This window comes from Juglans regia, chromosome 5, assembly GCF_001411555.2.
Source record: "Juglans regia cultivar Chandler chromosome 5, Walnut 2.0, whole genome shotgun sequence".
NCBI lineage: Eukaryota > Viridiplantae > Streptophyta > Magnoliopsida > Fagales > Juglandaceae > Juglans > Juglans regia.
This window is the reverse complement of record NC_049905.1, coordinates 4159358-4180947: the sequence shown is the minus strand read 5'-3', so window position 1 is coordinate 4180947 and position 21590 is coordinate 4159358. Positions and strand designations below refer to the sequence as shown.

The 21590-nt window shown below is 33.4% G+C and overlaps 3 protein-coding genes across 3 annotated transcripts; 1 reads left to right on the top strand and 2 right to left on the bottom strand.

Annotated features, from left to right (window-relative positions):
- Positions 1-857: 857 nt before the first annotated feature.
- On the bottom strand, positions 858-9650 carry LOC108987561 (exocyst complex component EXO70A1-like). Its single transcript, XM_018960490.2, has 12 exons — positions 9358-9650; positions 8946-9041; positions 7085-7290; positions 5270-5527; positions 4162-4300; positions 3877-4089; positions 3130-3335; positions 2317-2511; positions 2122-2221; positions 1852-1961; positions 1613-1759; positions 858-1253 (listed from the first exon to the last, which is right to left on the bottom strand). The coding sequence occupies exons 1-12, from the start codon at positions 9517-9519 to the stop codon at positions 1136-1138; spliced, it is 1950 nt and encodes a 649-aa protein (XP_018816035.2). The 5' UTR covers positions 9520-9650; the 3' UTR covers positions 858-1135.
- A 2812-nt stretch (positions 9651-12462) lies between these two features.
- LOC108987563 lies at positions 12463-14568 on the bottom strand. The gene is made up of 4 exons (XM_018960492.2): positions 14255-14568; positions 13816-13986; positions 13402-13612; positions 12463-12844 (listed from the first exon to the last, which is right to left on the bottom strand). Exons 1-4 carry the CDS (start codon positions 14468-14470, stop codon positions 12723-12725), a joined length of 720 nt encoding a protein of 239 aa, XP_018816037.1. The 5' UTR covers positions 14471-14568; the 3' UTR covers positions 12463-12722.
- A 1720-nt stretch (positions 14569-16288) lies between these two features.
- LOC108987564 lies at positions 16289-20691 on the top strand. The gene is made up of 7 exons (XM_018960494.2): positions 16289-16486; positions 16661-16787; positions 17212-17295; positions 18788-18827; positions 19596-19664; positions 19769-19878; positions 20148-20691. Exons 1-7 carry the CDS (start codon positions 16336-16338, stop codon positions 20281-20283), a joined length of 717 nt encoding a protein of 238 aa, XP_018816039.1. The 5' UTR covers positions 16289-16335; the 3' UTR covers positions 20284-20691.
- The last annotated feature ends 899 nt before the right edge of the window (positions 20692-21590 follow it).

Sequence of the window (21590 nt, the reverse complement as noted above, 5' to 3'; positions counted from 1 at the left end):
GTCTTGGATTTTTGGTTGGGGCTACTGCGAGCGGTGACAGGAATATCGTGGACTTTTTTGTTCGCGTGTTGTTATTGGACCGTTATCGTTCCTTTAATGTATGCCTCGTGTACGAAATTCTTGGCGAGTCAACGCTACATTGCTCTTCATTCAACCCGTTTATTTGGAAATTTCCATCTCAACTTATAATAAAATAAGAGTAATTCATCATTTTAATTTTCATTATCATCTCATCATTTCATAATGTAATATTAAATAATTAAAAATTATTTATTATATTTTATTTATAAATTTATTATTTAATATCACATCATAGAATAAAAATAAATAAATAATAAATAAATTTTTTTATAAAATAAATAAAAAAATATTATATACAAGTCCCGTACAAATTTTTTATAAAAAAATGACCTTTACTAATAAAGAATAATTTTTTTAATTTTTTTAATCTATTTTTTTACAAAAATTTGTATAAAACTTTTATTTAAGACTTATATAAATTATTTCTCAAAAAATAAATATATAAGAAATAATATTTCCAATTTTAAGTTATTTAAATTTTGCACTCTTTAAAAAAATTAAAAAACTCTAATATTTATATAAAAATTATTTTTTAACAAACTTAACTGTTTTTTAAATAATGCGTAAAACTTGCACACTACTCTAAAATTATATCTACCTGAATGTATTGTATTAAATTTTTTTTAAAAAAAACAGCTATTTAAAATATTCTTTTCATTTTGGAAGATGATTTATTTCATATCTAAAAAATAAAGAATCTTTTTTATTGAACACGTATATGCTTGTTCCGTGGTTCTTGTAGGTACCATGCATGCATAACCTGTTACAATATTTTACGCAACAAATGCATTTATTATAAGAGAATGATACTGTCTCCGAAAAAATATTTTACAAAAATAAATTTACACGATATGAGAGTTTAGATTTATTTTAATTCACGATATAACGTATCATATAAAGCAACGTCCACATAACTCACCACTAAAGGAAGCTCTTCAGAACTAAATCAGTGACTCTCTGATATAGGAGAGTGATGCATACCCCACCATACTGAAGGTCAATGATCAGCCATATCATCTTTGTATTATCAAAACCAGAGAGATATAGTTCAAATCTACCGCCTGGGTTCACTCAAGTTCTTTCCCTCAAAAAATTCACCCAACATTCGTTCAAGATCGTCTGCCGAGTACTTGATGTACCTTTGAGGGTTCCTTCCATTCTCGACGAGAGGCCTGTAACACATCAAGAACCACATGTAAACAAGAAGGTATGATGCAATGTCAATGTTAGAGATCCAATGGAAGAATCAATGCATTTTACTTAGTTTTGGCATCAGTACCTTGGGTTATCTGTAGCTCTTACAAAGAGCTTTTCTAACATGTTAAATATGAATATTTTAATAATGTTAGGAATCACAATATTCATGCGCATCACTGTCACTTCCTCATTAATAAAATCTTCAACATCGATCTCATTGTTGATTTTGTGATAAACACAACGTGAAAGACGCAGCACAGACAACCACATATGCTTGCATGGATGTTAAATTTCGAAAAGACTGCAAATTTCACCATGATGTGAGAAAACGCACCCGAAACGTCTTACAAAAGATCTGTAGGCAGGCAACAAGACTTCTGCAACTGCAAGTCTCAGAGACTCGCACAACTCGGTGTCAGGCACTGTCCACTGCGATTGCTTTTGATGAAGTTCCTCAAATTGCGTATTGAATATCTTGACCCTGTTAACATAACACGGTTTTCCTATTAGTTCAAATGGTATGGACAAAAATACTGTAATGGAACTTCCACAAGGATGTAACTTCTCATCGACCTATCCTTGACCAATGCTCTTGAAACTCCACTACTATTTCCTCCATCAACACCCACCGAACTTCCACCCCCAGATGAGGCTAGGCCTGGAATGGAGAGGCACTGAAGAATCTACAAATGAAGAAAGCACCCACAGTTAGGAAGAAAAACCCCCGTTCCTATATCCAGATAAAATTATGTTTCTAAAAACAGATCCAGCAGTGTCAGCCAAAGCTACATATCGGTAAATGATGCAGATCATGTGGTTTGGTTCAATAGTGTAGAACACTACCTTTGTCCACGCATTCCTTTTGTATTGATTTGCATGCTGCTGCACAATCCTCCTGTGTCTTTGCACCCAATCATCCCCTAACAAATCCTTGGCTTCTGACCTGAAGACAAAAGCCAACAAACACCAGCATGCACATGCAAGAAAGGCTTGAAAATCTATAAAAGAACTCTGATAAGATGAATATACATGACATACCTGCGTACAGATCGGACCATATAGTGAATATTATTCATGAGAAACAAGTGGGTCAAAGCAGGATCTTTATACTGCTTAGATTTTCCATCCAAATTGTTTTGAAGAGCCTGCATTATTCTCATTGTTACAGATGCCAACTGTGTTCCATCTTTGTTGTCAAATTCTTGAAAAAGCTGCTTCAAGGTTGACTGGTAGCTGTAAAAATGTTGTGCAAAATCTTCAAGTCAATCATGAGATAACTGTAGTGTTAAATCAGCCAAAAGAGTAAACTGCAAGTAAAGAGTAAAGAAATACTAAGAAAACAAACAAATCTCAGAAAGACAACACATTTATATAACTTTTGACACACAGTATTAAGATCAAATCTGATTAATATGCGCCAATGCTATATGTGTGGATTCTTTGATGGTTTATTGATAAAAACTCAGTTCCTCCAGGTTGATAAGTCATAAGTCATCAATGTACAACATACAAGTACAAGAGAGAGAAGAGAAACAGAGCTACATGATTTGGTCTAATGCCATGAAAGCCAATGATGTGATCATATGCCATGAAAACTCAGAAGCCTTAACAAGTTAGTTAAAAATAATTTATAACACAATTGCTACTTGAATTCCATCCACAGAAACCGCAATTAACATCATGTACGACATATATCTTTTTTATAATAGGTCATGAACAATTTTATTATGAAAAGGCATAGCCCAAGTACACATGTACCACATATATCTTTCAATAGCTCGATCATCAACAACTAAAACATACAATTTATGGAACTCTAGTTTATTCTGCTCCAGGGTTAGATGAACTTACTCAAACAAGAACTTTACATAGTTAATTACATAACTTGTCAAAGGATGGACAGTTCCATCCGATACAGCAGTTTTAGTTGCATCCTTTTCAACAGCTTCTTCAAAATCCCCAAAAGTCTCCTGAGCTGTCTGTGCAAGCCGTTTTGTCAAACCAAAGGCGGCTTCTCTTGTTTCACTGCAAGCTTTACCTTGGAATTTCATTTCAATCTGTGAATAAATTTAGTTCTTCACTTAATAAGGTGGCACCATTGAGATATGAATTAGTTGAAAGAGTAAGTGATAATTAGCATAAGAACCTACTAAAACAGAGATTTGTGAAAGATTCATATACATCGCCAAAGAATAAATCAAGCTGAGAATGTGGCTACCCAAAAAATTAATCTTCTTCTCCTACCCCTCAAAAACCATCCATTTTCTATCATCAATTTAATAATAATAAATATAATTATAATTGCCATAATTTTACACAATCAATATGCACTTCATTATAAGCAAATCCTTTGAATATGTTTCCATCGAATAGACGTCGACAGATTGGAAGGAAATGCGGGGGGGGGGAAGATTGTGTTTCATCATTAGTAACCTAATGGTATATGGTGACTTCTCTTTTAACAATGGGGAAAAAGGACCAAGAAGATCCCTCAAAGTTTCGGACTGCCACTTAAATCAAAATGAAAACCTAGATCATGCCACTGTGGATGACTAGTGCTAACTTTTTTTGCTCGGTAAAGAGTAGTACTAATGATACCTCAGACTGAAGCTCCCGCATTATTTCATACATGTCCAAAAGTACAAACAACTTCTCTGGGGATCTCTTGCTTCTTGCAATCGCATCACCAAAACTAAGTAGTATCGAAACACTACTTGAAGTAACCACAGAATAACACTGATCTGTAAGAGAATCAAAGCCTTCAAATATTTGCTCACAAACTATCCTCTCTCCAGCAAAGAGCAGTTTGACCTGTTCAAGCATTATCATAAATTCAGGACAAGAGACGTGCAAAATTGACTCAAATTCCAGACAAATACTTACAGCAATACGCATGAAGTGAATCCAGTTCCCAATTTTGGCCTCTAAAACTTCCCATTGCATCTTCTGAACATCATCTTTGTTAAGCTTTTCAACTCCCAATTTTTCAAGACTTTCTTCCAAAACTGAAGAACGGGTATCCCTAAACCAAATAAAATTGTAGAATCTTTGTCAAACATCTTGATATTTAAACTCCAAAAAATTATATACATGCACATACTTATATGTTATGAATTTATGCTGTTTATATACATGTATATAAGTAAATGTCTGCATAAACAGGTATGTATCCTGAGATGCATATGATAATTGACCATATCAATGAGAGAATGACAATGCATACTATTTTTAATCATATATACATAATTTCCACCAAATAATCCGAATGCATTAGAAGAAGATCATAACATCGGCCCCAAAAATTTATTGGCTAGCTTTAATATTAATGACATAATTACTTACTGAAATGTATTAATAGAATAATGTCAATGGAGGACCAAGGAAACAACATATGGTGCAATTTTTTTTGTTTCCTTTATTGGATTTCATATTATTTTATTAGCTAGTTTCTGAACATGAAGGTCGATTCTTAAGAAGCTTTGAGGAGATACCAAAGACAGGTAGAACGGATAATGTGGTTTCTTAACATGCCTTGAAGCTTTCCAATTCAATCCCACTAAAATTTTTTTATCCTTTCCTGAAAGATTATGTGGTACGGTGTACCTTCATAAATTCTGCAATGCATTACTGGTGCACCACACACCAGTTATTGACAGGGGAGTGTTTGGTTCATATTAATTAATTTTGAATTACAGCTTAAGAATATTAAACACATGTCACATAATAGTGAAAACACAAAGAGTGGGTTATTTAAGGGGTAAAAAGGCTGCAATGTATGCAACCTAGGCATCAAGAAAAAAAATGGATTGCTATATCTCTTCTCATGAAGACAGTGTGACGAGATGACTGCACAAAGAAAGACAAGGAATGCATAATACCTGTGGGCTGGAGTTGGATATATATCTTCACATGAAGACAGTGTGATGAGATAATTTCATAAAGAAAGAAAAGTGATGCATAACACCCGTGGGCTAGAGCTGGAACTTCTTACCTATAAACTTCGAGCACCTTATGTTGGTGGCCAGCTTGAACCATCTGCTTAGCTAAATCATGCAGCAGTGGCAGGATCCGTGGAGGTATAAGGGTTGGAGGAGTGTATACAGCATCTTCTAAGTTACTCCTCCGGTGTTCAGAATGGTTATTGGAAGGATTCCTGTCACTAGAGTCACGCTGATGCCCGGGAGATACTGAAGATGGTCTTAATGAGTTTGGTAGGCCATCGAAAAGACGATCAGGTTCCACAGGTTTGCTGAAATTTCCAAAACCACCCCAAAAATAATAGAAGTAAATAATATAACTGGAGGTTAAAGCTCGCCCAAATAACCTGCATCAGTTATTGATGACACAAACAGGTATCCTATGCCAAGATCATTGTTAGCAAATACATATTTTCAATCAAAAAAATTTTTTTTTTATAACTATTTATACACAGATTGGGCAATTACAAACTCAGAATACACCAAGGAAGTGCAAAAAGCTTGGGGGGGAGGGGGAGGATTGTGATACCCCATGTGATATGGATAAGTGTAGATGGTGTATGGGATCCCACATTGCTTGGGAATGAGAAGTTCTTGCTTTTTATAAGGTTCCAATGGGGTTCCAATTGTATCATTGAATAGTCCTTTTGGAATATAGGCCATGTGGTTTGGGCCTTTTATTGGGGTGTTACAAATGGTATCAGAGCTTATCCCAACCAGAAATATGGGACTTGAGCCGTGCCACCTACAATGGACAGGCCCGACGAGTTCCCGACGTCGGGAATTTAAGGGGAATAGATTGTGATACCACATATGATATGGATAAGAGTAGGTGATGTATGGGATCCCACATTGCTTAGGAATGAGAAGTTCTTGCTCTTTATAAGGTTCTAATGGGGCTCTAATTGTATCATTGACTAGTCCTTTTGGAGTATAGAGCATGTGGTTTAGGCCTTCCATTGGGACGTTGCAAATGCTATCAGAGTCTATCTCAACCAGAAATGTGGAACTTGAGCCGTGCCACCTACAATGGACAGGTCTGACGAGGACGTCGGGAATTTAAGGGGGGTAGATTGTGATACCCCATATGATGTAGATAAGTATAGGTGGTGTATGAGATCCCACATTGCTTAGGAATGATAAGTTCTTGCTCTTTATAAAGTTCCAATGGGGCTCCAATTGTATCATTGACTAGTCCTTTTGGAGTATAGGTCATGTGGTTTGGGCCTTCTATTTGGCCATTACAAGGATAAGTCATTGACAGAATGAACAATTCGTAATTTGGTAAATAGACAATATGCACTCCAACTCATTTGTTGCTTACTGACCTTCAAATACATATTTTTATCCATAGAAGCAATGCCAGTAATAGACACCATAAAAGAACAACAAATGTTATTAAAAACCATACTCCACATATGCATTCAATAACCTAGAAATGATAATGATGATGCCCTAGAGATGATTCATGTTAGCTGCAAAATTAAAATGGAACAATCAATAGTGAGCGTCCTTTAAAACTTAAAAATTAAAATTCAGATCATAGATGTCACTGTCAAGGACATTGCCTCTCTCTATTATCAATAAAATTTTGTTTACCGATAAAGAAAAATCTCACTGTCAGGGAGAAGAATTAATTAGGTTTTTTTTTTTAGGAGTAGAACTGGAAATGTTAAATTATCTGACAGTGACATCAAGGCATCAGTTCGTTATAGGAGAAAAATAATTTTCTTTTGATCAGCAAATTATAGGAGAAAAATAATATACAATACCCTGGCAGAAGAATTAAGTGTGCATGCAAAAGCATCAATGAAAATGAAAATAAGAACCTGTAAGATGATAGTAGCTGCTTGAACTCATCTTCTAGCCTTGCAATAGCCTTAGCAAGTAGACTGTTTGCATTGTTGAGCACTTCATCGTTACTTTTAAAGCCTTTCTTGCTGCTAAAAAATTGAATGTTGCCTCTTAGTTGATCGATTGCTTCTAGATAACCCTCCAAGTCATCATGTGGCCCTCTAAGTATTTTCCTCTCTGCCTATTTATTTACATGATAATTATATCAACAGCCATAAACATAAAAAGTACAATACAAGGAAACGTTTATGCATATACCTCTAATTAGCACCTTTAATATAAATCCATTTCATTACCAGCCCCATGTTATCAAAATAGAATTTCCAAAGAAGATAGAACAATGTCAAAGAGCAAGCCTACATGGCAACAGAGTCTGAAAACCTGATAAACTCGTAGCAGCATCAAAGTGATGTTGACTGTACCCAACCCTAGTTGCCAATCTCTGAATCTCATCATCCCCCAATTTCCCTTCACACTCTCCACGAAAAATCCAATATTTCTAGATGAAAAAGACCTTGCTTGGAGGTGGACATTTCTCCGTCAATCCCTCTATCAATCTCAACTACCGGTAACTTCACAGTCTCACTTTCAAGCCAACAAACCATTGGACCTCACTGAGTGGCAAGGGCCGGTTAGTAGGCCTCCGTTTTCAAATTGGTGATTTCCTAAAAATGGAAAATTCGGTGGGTGGGCATTTCAACCGCACTTAGAAGTTAGAACAGCCTTAACAGGATGTAATATGTATGTCAATACATTTTATTTGTTGTTTTAATTACTCATGTGTTTCTGTTCTTTTATTAAATGTATTTAAGTGATAGATGTGCAAGTGTCGATTTGACTTACCTGGAGCTTATAAGGCAGAGTTAAAAGGAAGCACGTGAGATGCTCGTGGCTTATTTAATCTGAAGGGATGTGTATTGAACCGTTGGATATCTACACGTGGTGGCATCTGTTGGCACATATATATATATATATATATATATCTCATTGCATTGTAACCCTAGAAGGATGATTTCATTTGTGTAAATACGGCAGTTTGAGAGAGAGAGAGCAGAGGAGGGAGGCGATTCTAGGGTTTCTAGGGCTTTCTAGGGTTTGCTCTTAGAGGGAAGAAATCAGTGCGATTTCTTGTGAGTTCTGAGGGGTTTTATAACTCTGGTGTACTGAGGCTTCTCTGTGAAATATTCTTTATAAATAAATATCTTTGTAGCTTCTCTGAGGTCATTCATGCCGTGGATGTAGACCATTAGGGTCAAACCACGTATATCGGTGTGTTCTTTCCTTATATCCTTTTATTTCCTTTTGCAGTTTATATTTCTGTTATTTTCATTCCTTTTCTTGATATATGTTCTTTCGGTTCTTGATATATTTTGTGCCTCATTTTGATCTGTACAATTCGATATATGTAACCTGGTCATATATTGTAATATTGGTTATTCTTTGGTTGTGGTTGATATCAAACTGCGAGACTTGTGATAAATGTACTTTTCTGTTTGGGTGAAAAACTGACAGTTTTATAACAAAGAAATAGAAAGGTTTTATCACAAATTTATTAATTAGTTTTCATAATAAAACTAATTCTTTTGTAACACAGGAGTTATTTATGAGAGATTTCATTACTGGGGCAAAAAATTAGAAGGGAAAAAAAAACATTTCGATCAATTTGTTCTTAAATTGGTGACCGCGGCCTAACTGAAATCGAACTTCAAGTTAGCAAACCCTCAAACTAAATTTAGAGCGAGGAAAGGATAAAGAAAAATAAAACATTCTGGATAACAAATAACAGGAAGAGTAGGCAAACAAGCACGTAAAATATAGACAATATGAGAAACCAACCTGACTAGAAAGGTCGAAATGGGTCAGTAAAACCTCAGCAGCCTTCAAAGTCTTGTCGATATTCTCGTGAGCTTTCCTAATAGAATGCGTTCTAATCTGTAAACACAAAATATTTCCAAAAACAGAACAGTTAGGAGACAGACAGCAGACTCACAAAATGGCTCTAAGTGTAACATCGTGATCTGTATTTGATAACCGAGAAAAACGGAGAAGAATGAAAGAAAACAAAATCACGGGTCTTGCGCATTCTTTACTCGGGTTTCCAAAGTAGAAGGGAAGTGAAAATGGTCGGATCCAACAGCATATAAGGGCAGTTCTTTTGTTTGTAATATTTTGTGGGTCGTTTCCTCGAGTAAATTTCCCGGAAAACAAACGTTAAGTATGAGGATGAGGTGAGAGAGAATTAATGGACCTGAGTGGGACGCATGGCGGTCTCAAGGGCGGAGAGGCGGTGATCAAAGGAGCCGAGGATGGAGACAACTTTGTCGGTGATGGTCTGGCTCTTTTGCATCGACTCTCTCATCGAAGCGGCTCTCTCGCTCAGAGAATCCGTGCCTACAACCGCCACCCCCATCTTCTTCTTCTTCTTCTTTCCTTAGCTCTGCTGCGTTACTTTATGACATTTCTTCGGCAGATACTTCGATGTTACGTGTTTCATTCGACAGGGTGTACTATTTTCCTCCATTCAGGTCTCTTAGTCCAATGTCGTCCGCTATGCGCCGTACGGCTATGGTTATCTTTATTTGGAGTTTGCACTGTAGTTTTTATTTTATTTTATTAATATCAGATTCAGCTAATAGGATTCTATTGACTTGGCCAAATAAAAAAATTTATCTAAAATTCAGATAATTTATATAAAAAAAACTCTACATTAGTTTGGTCATCTTTAAAATAATTTACATTTTTTTTACAGTCATTGGCCAAATATAGAAAACCATAATTGGTTCTTCAAATATTAAAATATTAATTTCTCACTCCAAGCAAACAAATTAAATTAATTAGAATATAATTAACATTTAACATTTAGAATATAATTATTATTAATATTCGATAATACTTTTTAAATATTAATTTAATTAGAATATAATTATTATTAACATTTAATAAAAAAATTTTGATATTAATTTAATTAAAATATAATTATTATTAACATTTAATAAAAAAATTTTGATATTAATTTAATTAAAATATAATTATTATTAACATTTAATAATACTTTTTTTAATATTAATTTAACTAGAATATAATTATTATTAACATTTAATAAAACTTTTTTTAATATTAATTTAATTAGAATATAATTATTATTAACATTTAATAATAATTTTTTTTAATATTAATTTAACTAGAATATAATTATTATTAACATTTAATTGGTAGAACTATAAAATGTGATAAAAATAAATTTAATTAATTAATTATTAAAATAATAATATTTTAGTATTATATAGAATGTGAATGACTAATCCATTGTAGAGATTGAATTTAAATGGAATAGGCAAATGTAAAAAAGTGTGATATTAGCTAAATTTTGAAGATGCATTTACTCAAGCCAATGAGAATGCTCTAATAGAGTGCACAAGAATATAGAAAAGTGATTGCAGATAGATTTTATTTTTTATCACGTAAATCTATCATTAAAACAATAATTTTATCACGTAAATAAATAATATTACTTTTAAAAAAAAGTACAGAATAATTGAAAATAAATTTTAAATGCAAATACGAAGAGGTCTCGTTTGTTTTTAGAGATGAAATAAATTAAGATTAAATTTAAAAAATTAAATAAAAAATTGTTAGAATATATTTGTTAATATTATTTTTAAAAAAATTGAATTATTTATTTTATTTTGTATGAAAATTTGATAAAATTGTAATGATAAGTTGGAAGGTTTTTAAAGTTTTCAAAATTTTAAGTTTAGAAGAGTTAGGCGAAGGAAGTAGTGGCACTTTCTCGAGTCAAATTTAAAACATAACTTAAATTCCAATCTTAGTAAGAAATTAAATAAATTAACTAATAATTTAAAGTGAATTTCAGTTTTAAATATAAAATCTAAGAGAAATGATACTTGCAGTCGTGAGCGTGCAGTCGCCGTGCAGTCGCTTTGAAAAAAGTGAATAAATAAGGGACCCACCTGAAAAGAAATTAATTTTTTAATAGTGGACCCCACTCTTTTTCAAAGCGACTGCACGGCGTTTGCGCATTCCACGACTGTATGTAGCATTACTCAAAATCTAATACATATCAAACTCTTTATATATTCAAAAACTATTGGGCAACCACCTTAATGTTGTATTTGCAGATTATTTATTGTGGTGATAAGGTTTGGGCCACTTCATGTGAAGAATAGATTTTTTAAAAAATACATAATTTTTTCATATTAATACTTTATTTTCAATCCGTTTTTTTAAATCAATTTTGATGATTATTTTTAAATATTAAAAATAATAATTTTTCTCATTTTCCTTTTTTTAAAAAAACTATTATAAAAAAAGCAACATAATTGTAGTAAAAAAGATAAAAGTGACTCGCCCATGGGGGTATTTGCCATTTGGGGGTATAATCCTCTCCCAAAAAAACCTTCTTGTTTATTTATAACCCACCTACTGGCAATTGTAGTAAAAAAGATTGGTCGTGCTACTATGCCGCCCAATTTTTTACCGTTAGGTTTGACCACTAGTTAATTCTATTTTTTTAAATAATTTTAAATGTTTTTTTTAATAATTTTAAACATTTAAACAAAACATACATATAAATTCATTAGTGATAACGTTTTTAAACATTTTAAAAAATAAATAAAATACACTAGCAGTCAAACTCATAGACAAACCTAGGAGGCATATTAGCAATTTCCAATTGAGATTGATAGATGTTTAGATGCTGAGAAGTGAGAAAAGTTTGAAATTTTTTTAAAACTTTGAGATGAGATTTTATGAATTTTTGTGAAAGTTGATGATCCCGCAAAGCTAAACCCCCGTTTAGAATTTGGACTAAAATGAGATTAATTTAATTTTAAGTTAAGTCTAATATCTAAATACTCAACTCTCAATTCACTAAATTCATCTTAACTCAAAACCTCTTTACACATAGAACCTACAAACTTTTTCAACTCAACACATTTTTACACACCGGATCCATTATTTTTTTCAACTTCTCATAAATACATCTAAACTCATCTTAACATCCAAACACATCTAAACTTATTTTAGGTGAACTCCACTAAATTTACTCCACCATCTTAATTCACTATTATTTATAAAAAATTAAATTCATTTCAAATCAACTCAATATCCAAACCGCCTAAAACATCTCTACTGTTGGCTTTAGACTTTAGAAAATGTACTGATCAACGGCCTAGTCCCACCTAGCCCAAGTCGGTTGCCCATCCCACCCAAAATTCCAATTTTTTCATCCAAGAAAAACCATCGGAAATTAGCCTCATATCTTGCCAAAAAAACACAACCACATTTCAACAAAATCGACTAAATATATGTAGGTTGTGGGAAGGCTAGAAGGGGCCTGGTCAAGTGCCATTTTAGATTCGTGCATGCATGCGTGCATGGGCAGGAATTAGTTTATGCATACCTGCCTTGATCATCTGCAACAACAACAGCAGCAACAACAACAGTAAATTTAGGCGTTAAAAGAGTTCGAGAAATAGTAATATCGATTCATCTCTTTCTTTTATTTAATTTTGCTGCAAATGGGGGGGATCCATTTTTCTGAAACAAGGAGGGTCGATCTCCTTTTTCAATTTGTTATTTGAAGATAATTAGCTAGTATGTCCACTCTTGGGGCAAACCAATCTCATCTGAAATTTGAGACTCCTCTTGCTCTTCCAAACTTCCCTTTATTTCGTACACGCTTTTCTTTCGATTGCCTTGCCCTTTCTTCCCACCTAAAAGGACATGACAACATTAGTAATATCGAATAAACCTCGTACTTACATTAAGAATAATGCTAGAAAAAGTTTTGAAGTGTGCAAGAAAGAGAAAGTGAGGTCTATTTTTAAAAAAATAATTTTTTTTATACGGATCACATATTTATCCACTATTTTCAAAAGGAGTATGCTATGCTTAAAAACCGTAAGATTGTAAATATAATTTCTCTTATATTAAGAACTAATGATATTCATTTATGAAAAATACTCTAATCACAAAAGAATTACACAAAAGTAATCTCATAAACTGATGTGGTTTGATGTGATTCGTCAGATTGCAGAGTTACTTTTACTGTAAAGTCAATTTAACAGATCAGATAAAACTACGTCGATTTGTGATATTTTTTTGTGTAATTCATTTGTAACTATTCATTTATTGTTAAAAAAAATGACATTCATTTATAAAGCATCCATATATTATTATTTCTGTCATTCTAGATGCAGAGCAATCCAAGTTTGCAACATCTCCAAGAGCTGATGCATGCATGATGATCAGATTAATAAATTAAACTTACTCTTGTTCGTTTTGCCACTGGTTAGATAGGCATGATGGTGATTAAGGAAAACCCCAGTGTTCATAGTCTGTTCAGGTGCCTCAGAAGCATCTGTGGAACGGGGTAAAAAGACACCAGTTCCTCCAGATTTTCCTGCAAAGCTCTTCACTTCGTCTCTGATGACGCGCAACGATCCTCGTCGAGATTTTTGCTTCCCGGCTTTCTCAAAATCCTATTTTAAGACAACTGTGTGAGTTTTTCTTTTTTTTATAAATCAGTGCAGAGATCACACTCATGACGGATTTTACATGCCATGCCTATACATAGGCTTGAAAAGACCCGTCAGGGGCGGGACCTTCGCAACAACTTGCAAGTATAATTTTGCTCGGGAAGATAATTAGGCAACTGGGAAATGAGTTACAATGAATTATTCACCTTAGGTTGAGTCGGTGGGATCGGATTATAGAGGAGAATACGTCCAGGAAACAATGAATAGCCACCGACGACCCAAGAGGCGCCATGGTCAAAAGCAGGTACTGCACGAGCAGCTGCACCATTGCCATTTGGCTTAGAACCAGGGAAACTGCAGCAAGCGTGCTGTGTTATCTGGAAAAATCAGAAACGAAGGTCCAGTTCACATGGATGTTACTTCACATGCATCATTAATTATGGCTTCTGACCCATAAGGGAAATAAAAACACCAAGCAAGAAACAGATGCAAACCATCGCAAATCGTTGGAATTATAGTTCGAATGAAATTATTAAAATTGAAAAAAAAAAAAAAAAAAAACTGCGTAGCCAATTAATCATACGGTTTGAGGGCGAACTGAACAACTGAATTGGAAAACAGAGCAGAAAGGAAGAAATGCAAGACCTGAAATTTAGACACAGCTTCTGACAAAGATCTTGCAGCAGCAGAACTTTTGCGCTGAATTGCAACGTGATCGAGAGCAGCATTCTTGACAAAAGCTTGGTGGGAGTTGCTTCTTTCGGGCTTGATGGTTGCAGAAACGATTTCATGGAAAACATCAGAGGGTAGCCAGAGTTCTCCATCCTCAGGGTTTGGAGGGAAGTCTGCCATGGTTCCCATTTCAACATGGGAGAGGAAAGCAAGGCCGAGAAAGCCAAGAGGTTTAGGACTCCACAACTCTATATATAATTAATACAGCCGTAACCGTCAAGGCTCTGTAATGAGTAGAGACACAGATGCTTCCCTGTTATTCAATAGCTTTTTTTTTAGTTCAATTATTACTTTTTAAATAGTCATAAAAGAGTTTTAAATTAAAAAATTATTATTTTAAACATAAAGTTTAACTCAAGCAAGTGATTTTGGGTAGTATGCATGGGAATTGTTACCACTAATTAGTGAGAAAGTAGTCAATTTTATAAAATAAATTATTTATACAAATTTCAAATATATAAATCTCGATTTTTATAAAAACATGTAATTCATTATGAAAAAATGTAAAAAAAATCACTTTATTCTAGCGGAGCTCGCATTTAATTTAAATGGGAGACCTATCCTTATGTTACTATTTGAATACTTAATTTTTATTTATTTAAAAATAAATGATAATTTCACGTGATTAATAATCGAGTTATTAATATATAGAGTTAGAGCTAGCGAGAATAAGAAAGTAATGAATAAATAAGTGATTATTTAATATATCATCCGTTACGTTTGTTATGTGCGCATGTGTCATGTAACGTATATGTGACACATGTGATACATGTACTTGAAATAATTAAGCCTGGTTTGAATAGTGAAACCGTCTTAATTTATCTAATCATCATAATTTTTTTAAATTTTGGAACAAATACAATAAATAATTCAATTTTTTCAAATTTTAAAATAAAAGTAATATTAAAAAATAATATTCTAACAATATTTTATTTAACTTTCAATTTTTATCTCATCTCAACTCACTATCCAAACCAGACGTTAATGATTTCACATGTATTAAATGACACAACCATAGATATACAAATTTACGGCTAGTGATTATTTATTTAACTTATCCATTACAGTCCATTTTTTTCATTTAAAAGAAAATTATTATTAAATTTTTGTCCTAATTTAAAATTTTCAAGTGAAAAATACACATTCATAATAAATGAGTTTTAATCCTTTAGTTGTCCAAATGACCCAGTTAATATAATATATATATATATATATAATTCTCTAGAAATGATATTTTTAATTATAGATGTGCAACTTTCATAACATTCTCTTTAAAAAAATAGATAAATCTTAAATCTATATAAAAATATATATATATATTTTAAATAAGTATGCAAGATTTGGAGACTAGAACTGTTGGTAACTCTCTGTCCAAACGACAAGTTGAGAGTGTCGAGTTGTGATAATGGGTAATGATACTTTTATACCTTATTTATTATTATTTTATTATTCATTTTTTTCTTTTTTTTATTTGAATCTAGATTACAAATTTCATAATATGACATTTTTGTATAATTTATAAAAAAATAAATTTAATCGTCCAATATAATTATGTAAATTAATTTAAAATAAATTTAATTTTATAAAAATCAACATTCTTTTGCTCTTATTTAATTGAATTTATTTTTTTAAGTTATGTAAGAAGATTCAATTTTTAATTCTAATTCAAAAAAGCAAAAAAACAAAATAACTGAATAGTAAAAAACGAGGGAAAGGCCAACATTAACCTTCACAATATTTCAAAACAGTTTGATTCTAGAGTAATTTTATATATAATTATAGAATATATAAATATCGTATAATCGTTTTAAAAAAATAAGATTTATTATAAAAAAATTAATTTTTTTATATAAATTTTATATTTATTTATTATTTTTAAATAATTATATAATATTTATAAACTAACCACTACAAATATAATTTCAATTGATTCAATGCATTTATGCCATTATGCCAAAAGGTGTAGCAACCGCCACGTTGCGCCACATGAAGCCATGAGACCTCCTCTTTTGTTGGCTGTTGCTTCGTCTTCTGCTTCCTTCTCTCTTGTGAAAGCTTCATTCACTCACTGTTTTCTTAATCAGATTACGGCATATTTGGCTGCAAAAGAATCCCCAGAGTCCGCCATGGACAAATTCTCACAAGGTACGTTAGAGTAATTGTCAGTTTTTCTTCTTATTTTTAAATTTTTTTTTAAATCAGCTCGTTTCTGCTTCGATCAAGATTTTGGGTTTGTCGTGTTATGAAACATGCTGCTTTTTTGCTTGTAAATATGATTCTGACTGTTCATATGTTTTGGGGGGATGTGTGACTGTGAAGCCAAAAGGGATCATTCGAGGGAATTGGGTTGCAAGGAATCATGTGAATTTAGTCCCAGAAAACTCGATTCCAATGACAGTAAGAAAAGCTACTCTAGCAACGACGTCATCCCTCATATTCTAAACCTGTAAGTCTCTCTCTCTCTCTCTCTCTCTGAGATATGCACAGGGACACATTTAGAAACATGATAGCAAGACCACACCAAAATAAACCACCACTACTTTCTGGCAATGAATATAGTCCTAAATACAGCTTTTGAGTGAAACTGTAAAAGAACAACCGACTGTTACGGACGTTATGTGGACTATTGGAGGAGCAACTCATGAAGTCCCGAAGGACGTTATGTTGCTAACAGGTAAGTGTGTGCTGTGCATCTTTGGAAGTTTTAGGGGTATACAAGGATAAACTGAAGAACGCATTTTCAAATGCCAAGGTGTTTACATTTCATAGATTCCCATGCCTCGATGTTGATAAGTAATTCTTATTTGCTTCAAAATTCATTACTTATAATTGCACAATTCTCATCCGAGTTTTGTGAGTGATTGTTTCAGATATGGATCTTGTGCAACACCTCGTGACTTTGAAATTTATGCTCCAGATGCTTCTTTTGAAGATCCGCTCATGTGTGCTAAAGGGTAGGTATTGTTTTTTTATATTTCCTATTCTATATTGAAGACAAATATGAGCACGGTGATATATGCCCAAGACTTTGCCATTGAGTGGATACTTTTTTTTTTGGTCGCCTCCCTTTCTTTTTTTTTTAAGAAAGAGGACGGAACCCCAATTTTATTGATTGTCCTCACTTGTGACGGAGGAAAACCGTGGTTACAAACACGACACCTGGGAGGTACATAAAGGCTAAATCTAGAAAAAGAGAACCCAGGCATCAAAACCAGTATAACCATATAGAGTACACGGTAAAGAGGGAAACCTGCAAAAGCCAAGTACACAAGAACAAAGAGACGCAAATAATTAGAGAGCAATGAGAGACAAGCAAATAACGCAAAACAAACCTGGCACGAAACTTATGATATCCTCAGGTAGGGCATACCCAATTTGTCTATGCGAAGAAGACCCCTCAACCGACTAGGCAGCATGTGAATATCAGACCAATCAGAGTTCAAACCTTCAGCCCCACACTTAGCTAGAAAGTCAGCCACAACATCAGAGTTCAAACCTTCAGCCCCATACTTAGCTGAAAAATTCACAAAATTATATTCCATGACAGTAAAGTTATATGGTGCCTTCAGGTTTTCGTCGTGTGGACCCTGTTAACAGTTAAAAGTTTTCTGAAAGCCATGACATGGTGATGGATGATAAGGATCCTTACTTAGTTTTTGGGGATGCTTATTAACATTCATTTAAATAGATATAATCTTAGTGTTCCATCTGGTTTACTTGAAGTGTCTTAAATGTCTTTGCTGCTGGGTGGAACCACATATCATTTTGTTAGAGATTTTGAAAGCTATATATTGTTGTTGTGCCTCTGTTGTATTGGTTGTATCTATAGTGTTGCAATCACAACCATGTTCGTGATCCATTTTTGGACTCTATTTGTGTACTTCCTAATTGGTTGGAGAAACTACTTTTTGGTGAACTTCATCATTTTAGTCCATTAGCGAACTGTCTCTGCTGGAATTGAGAAATGATTCACTAGAAATATTCTTGATATTGTTTCAAATTCATATCTTCAAAAACCTGGATTTCAATCTAATAGCTAAATCTTTTTATTTTTTTCAAAGTGCATTCATTTCTCTTTACAACACGAAGACTTCTATTACCATGACAGTGAAAGCACTTTTCACTCTTTCACAGTCTAGGGGACTTTACTTCAAAAAGATCGTGTCCATACTAGTGGATTAATTGGGTCCATAACTTATTTCGTTTCTACATTTTAGAACTCTTAGTTTTCTATGATGTCTAAGGGATAAATGTTTTCAGTGACTAGCAAATCACTATGAGTTTTTACTCTGTTTCCAGTAATTTTTTAATATCTTTCAATGGATTCATCAATTTCTTCTTATTCTTATCATGGTAGCCTGGTCTTTTTTCTTGGTATCTTTGATTTATTTGGTATTTACTTTTATGAAATACTGTCTTACATCATTTGTATTATTGATTGTTCAGGGTGCAGCAGATAAAATCAGCCTTCTATTCACTTTCTAAGGTTTTGCTTTATTTCTTTGTTGGTTATTAATTTGCTTCGCTTCAAGCATCATGTATTGGAGGCTTATTTCAACTTAGTCGCCAAGTGCAATTTTAGAAAGTTTTCCTGATAATTGATGCAATTTTTCCGCAGGGAATTATAAAATTGTAGAGCATACTGTACCGTTATACTAGTTTCATTTAAGCATACTGTTGTTTTCCTCTGGACTTCCATCTCATGGCCAAAAATGGAAGTGGCTCGCTGCCCTACAATCATGTCAATTATGTAAATGCAAAATGCAGGAACAATGATACCTGAGATTATTTACAATTATACTCGAAAGGCATTGCAAGTTTACTGAAGCTGCTGGTTCGATACAATGATAATAATACAATTGCATGAAATTGTTTGGTAATCCAAGCAGAGTAGAATTTGGAATGGTGCTCTGTAGAGACCCCAGTGCTTGCATATATATGCATACATTTGTACTTTATTTGTGGTAAAAGAGGAATGTGGACTTATCAATATATAGATATGTATATATGAATGTGAAGTATATCTGAAAAATAGAGTATTGATCATCACTGATTGTACATGACTTCCTTTCCTTATACTGGAGAACATAACTTGTTCTAGTTAAAGTTTTAACTTGTTTAGATGTATTAGTGGTGAGATGTTTCTTAGAAGTTTACTTTGAATTGAATCTTATCTTGCTTTAAGTAGTTGATTTATTCTTCGGTATGGTCAACTTTTTTGACAGACTTGTCTATTCTTTCCCATGTTTTCCAGGTCTTTAGTGAATCAAAAATTGTGGAATATAGTGTTCAAGAAAATCTCATTTCACCAGGAAAGCGAGAGGTTTAAAACTTTGATTTACCATTCATCAAATGTTGTTTATTGTTTTTTTCTAGTTGAATATATTCTGTTTGAGTACAGAGATTGGAATCTCTTTTCAAATCCAGATATTAATTGACAACAAGCAGCACTACAAGTTCTTGGGGAAAGACATAGATATGATATCACTCATCAAGCTGTATTTAGCAGATGGAAAAGTTGTTCGCCATGAAGATTGGTATGCCCTAAACTTTTTCCTTGTTACCTTAGCTGTATTTTGGTATACACTATCCTTTACACCCAATTCTTTTCCCTGTTATTATTCTCTCTGATTGAGTGGTAAAATATGTTTTTAATGCATTTTCCCATGTTATCCATTAACATCATATTTGCTTCGTAAATTCTCAATATAATTTAAGCTATTGTCCTTTTGATTTCTCAATAATGTTTTTTATACTATTCATATTGGCCAAGTAGTCATATGAGGTTCTGCATAATGTGTATTAGGTGGAACAAGAAGCCTCTTTTGAGCAGGGAGACAGCAAAACTACCACTCTTTGGCCAACTTGTTGAAACGGCTCGCAGGGGTTCAATGCTAGTAACACATGCAATGATGAGGTTTGGGAAGGATCCAACCGTATAAACTCTAGAAACCATCGATGGAAATTTGTTTTGCGACTGTTTATGGTTGCAGGTCTTAAGTATTTGTTTCTTGCTTAGGGATTTCCACGTTCTGATTGTTGTGTTATTCATTGTGCATGTTGTATGTTATTAGACTAGGAAACTATGCAGGCTTTAGGCAAATTTAGTTGAGTTTTATCTGCTTGCAGGCAGAGTTGAACAGCCATGCACTGATCTTCACTTATTTGTGCCTGAAATTGAAACGACTATGTATAATAGATCTATAGTTACCCATCATGAAGCTATATTTTGTGGTGGACATTTTAGAGTATTAGTTTCGCATTCTGCACTTCATCTTTCTTGTATCATATGCAAATAAATATTCTACATTGATGATTCAGAATATATATTGCACCTCTGGTCGTGAATTCATGAGATTTTAAATTCTTTGCAGCGTTGTTCATGATCATCTCATGAGACTAGGAAATGCATAAAAGACAGACATTCTACAAAGTGGGAACAATACTTTGCAAATTTTAAGAGTCTCAGCGGATCCTGCATGCAAAAACTTCAGCTTTAGGGGGCCAAACTGTAAAAAATGGGGCCGGGGGGCAGATATTAATTTTTATAAAATTTATCTTATGAAAAGTTTAAAAAATTAAAATTTTGGGATTTTTAAAAATTGCAGGCTGCAGCCCCCAACCATGGCTGGTTGGCTCTAGGTTCATCCCTGCCTAGCTTTACACTTCAGATAGTTCAATTTTAAAAAACAAATGAGAGAGAGAGAGAGAGAGAGAGAGAGATGATTGAATTATACAGTACTAGTACTGATTATTGGGAGTTGGAGATCCAAGAAGTCCCTTGCTTTCCTGTAAAACTCACTTGTAAGAGAAGGATCAGCTTTAAAAAGATGGTGCCTTTATAGAGAAGGGTCCGGTCCTTGCAGCCTCTTTCTTTCCCTAAAGACTGCAAAAGCTCGAGCTGTGGAAACATTGTCCCCATTAGCCAATCCTTTTGCAGTGGAGGGAAAGTTACGTTGCCTTCAAAAGTATGTACATTTTGAATAATTTAAAGCCTTAATGACCCCTAAAAAGAATACAATTAGTGGGATCGATCTTGCTTTTCCATTTCTCTTTTCCTTTACTTTTTTCACTTGCAATGATTTCTAGATTACGTTCTAAAGACCAGCTGCGCTAGCAGATATATGTGGAGCATAGTATTTGTGATCGATCAGTACAATATAAAAAGAAGTGTTACAATCATAAAGAAATTTTATAAAAGTAAATCTACAAACTGACATGGATTCATATGATACGTTAGATCTACTTT

Coding starts and splice junctions, on each gene's coding strand:
- LOC108987563 (XM_018960492.2), bottom strand. CDS start 14,470: ATGGGAACCATGGCAGACTTCCCTCCAAACCCTGAGGATGGAGAACTC. Junction 13,987..14,254: donor AAGCTGTGTCTAAATTTCAG/GTCTTGCATTTC, acceptor TGATTTTTCCAG/ATAACACAGCACGCTTGCTG. Junction 13,613..13,815: donor TCCCACCGACTCAACCTAAG/GTGAATAATTCA, acceptor GTCTTAAAATAG/GATTTTGAGAAAGCCGGGAA.
- LOC108987564 (XM_018960494.2), top strand. CDS start 16,336: ATGAGACCTCCTCTTTTGTTGGCTGTTGCTTCGTCTTCTGCTTCCTTC. Junction 17,296..18,787: donor CCGCTCATGTGTGCTAAAGG/GTAGGTATTGTT, acceptor TTGATTGTTCAG/GGTGCAGCAGATAAAATCAG. Junction 18,828..19,595: donor CCTTCTATTCACTTTCTAAG/GTTTTGCTTTAT, acceptor CATGTTTTCCAG/GTCTTTAGTGAATCAAAAAT.
- LOC108987561 (XM_018960490.2), bottom strand. CDS start 9,519: ATGGGGGTGGCGGTTGTAGGCACGGATTCTCTGAGCGAGAGAGCCGCT. Junction 5,528..7,084: donor CAGCTACTATCATCTTACAG/GTTCTTATTTTC, acceptor TGGAAATTTCAG/CAAACCTGTGGAACCTGATC. Junction 1,760..1,851: donor AGAGCATTGGTCAAGGATAG/GTCGATGAGAAG, acceptor TTATGTTAACAG/GGTCAAGATATTCAATACGC.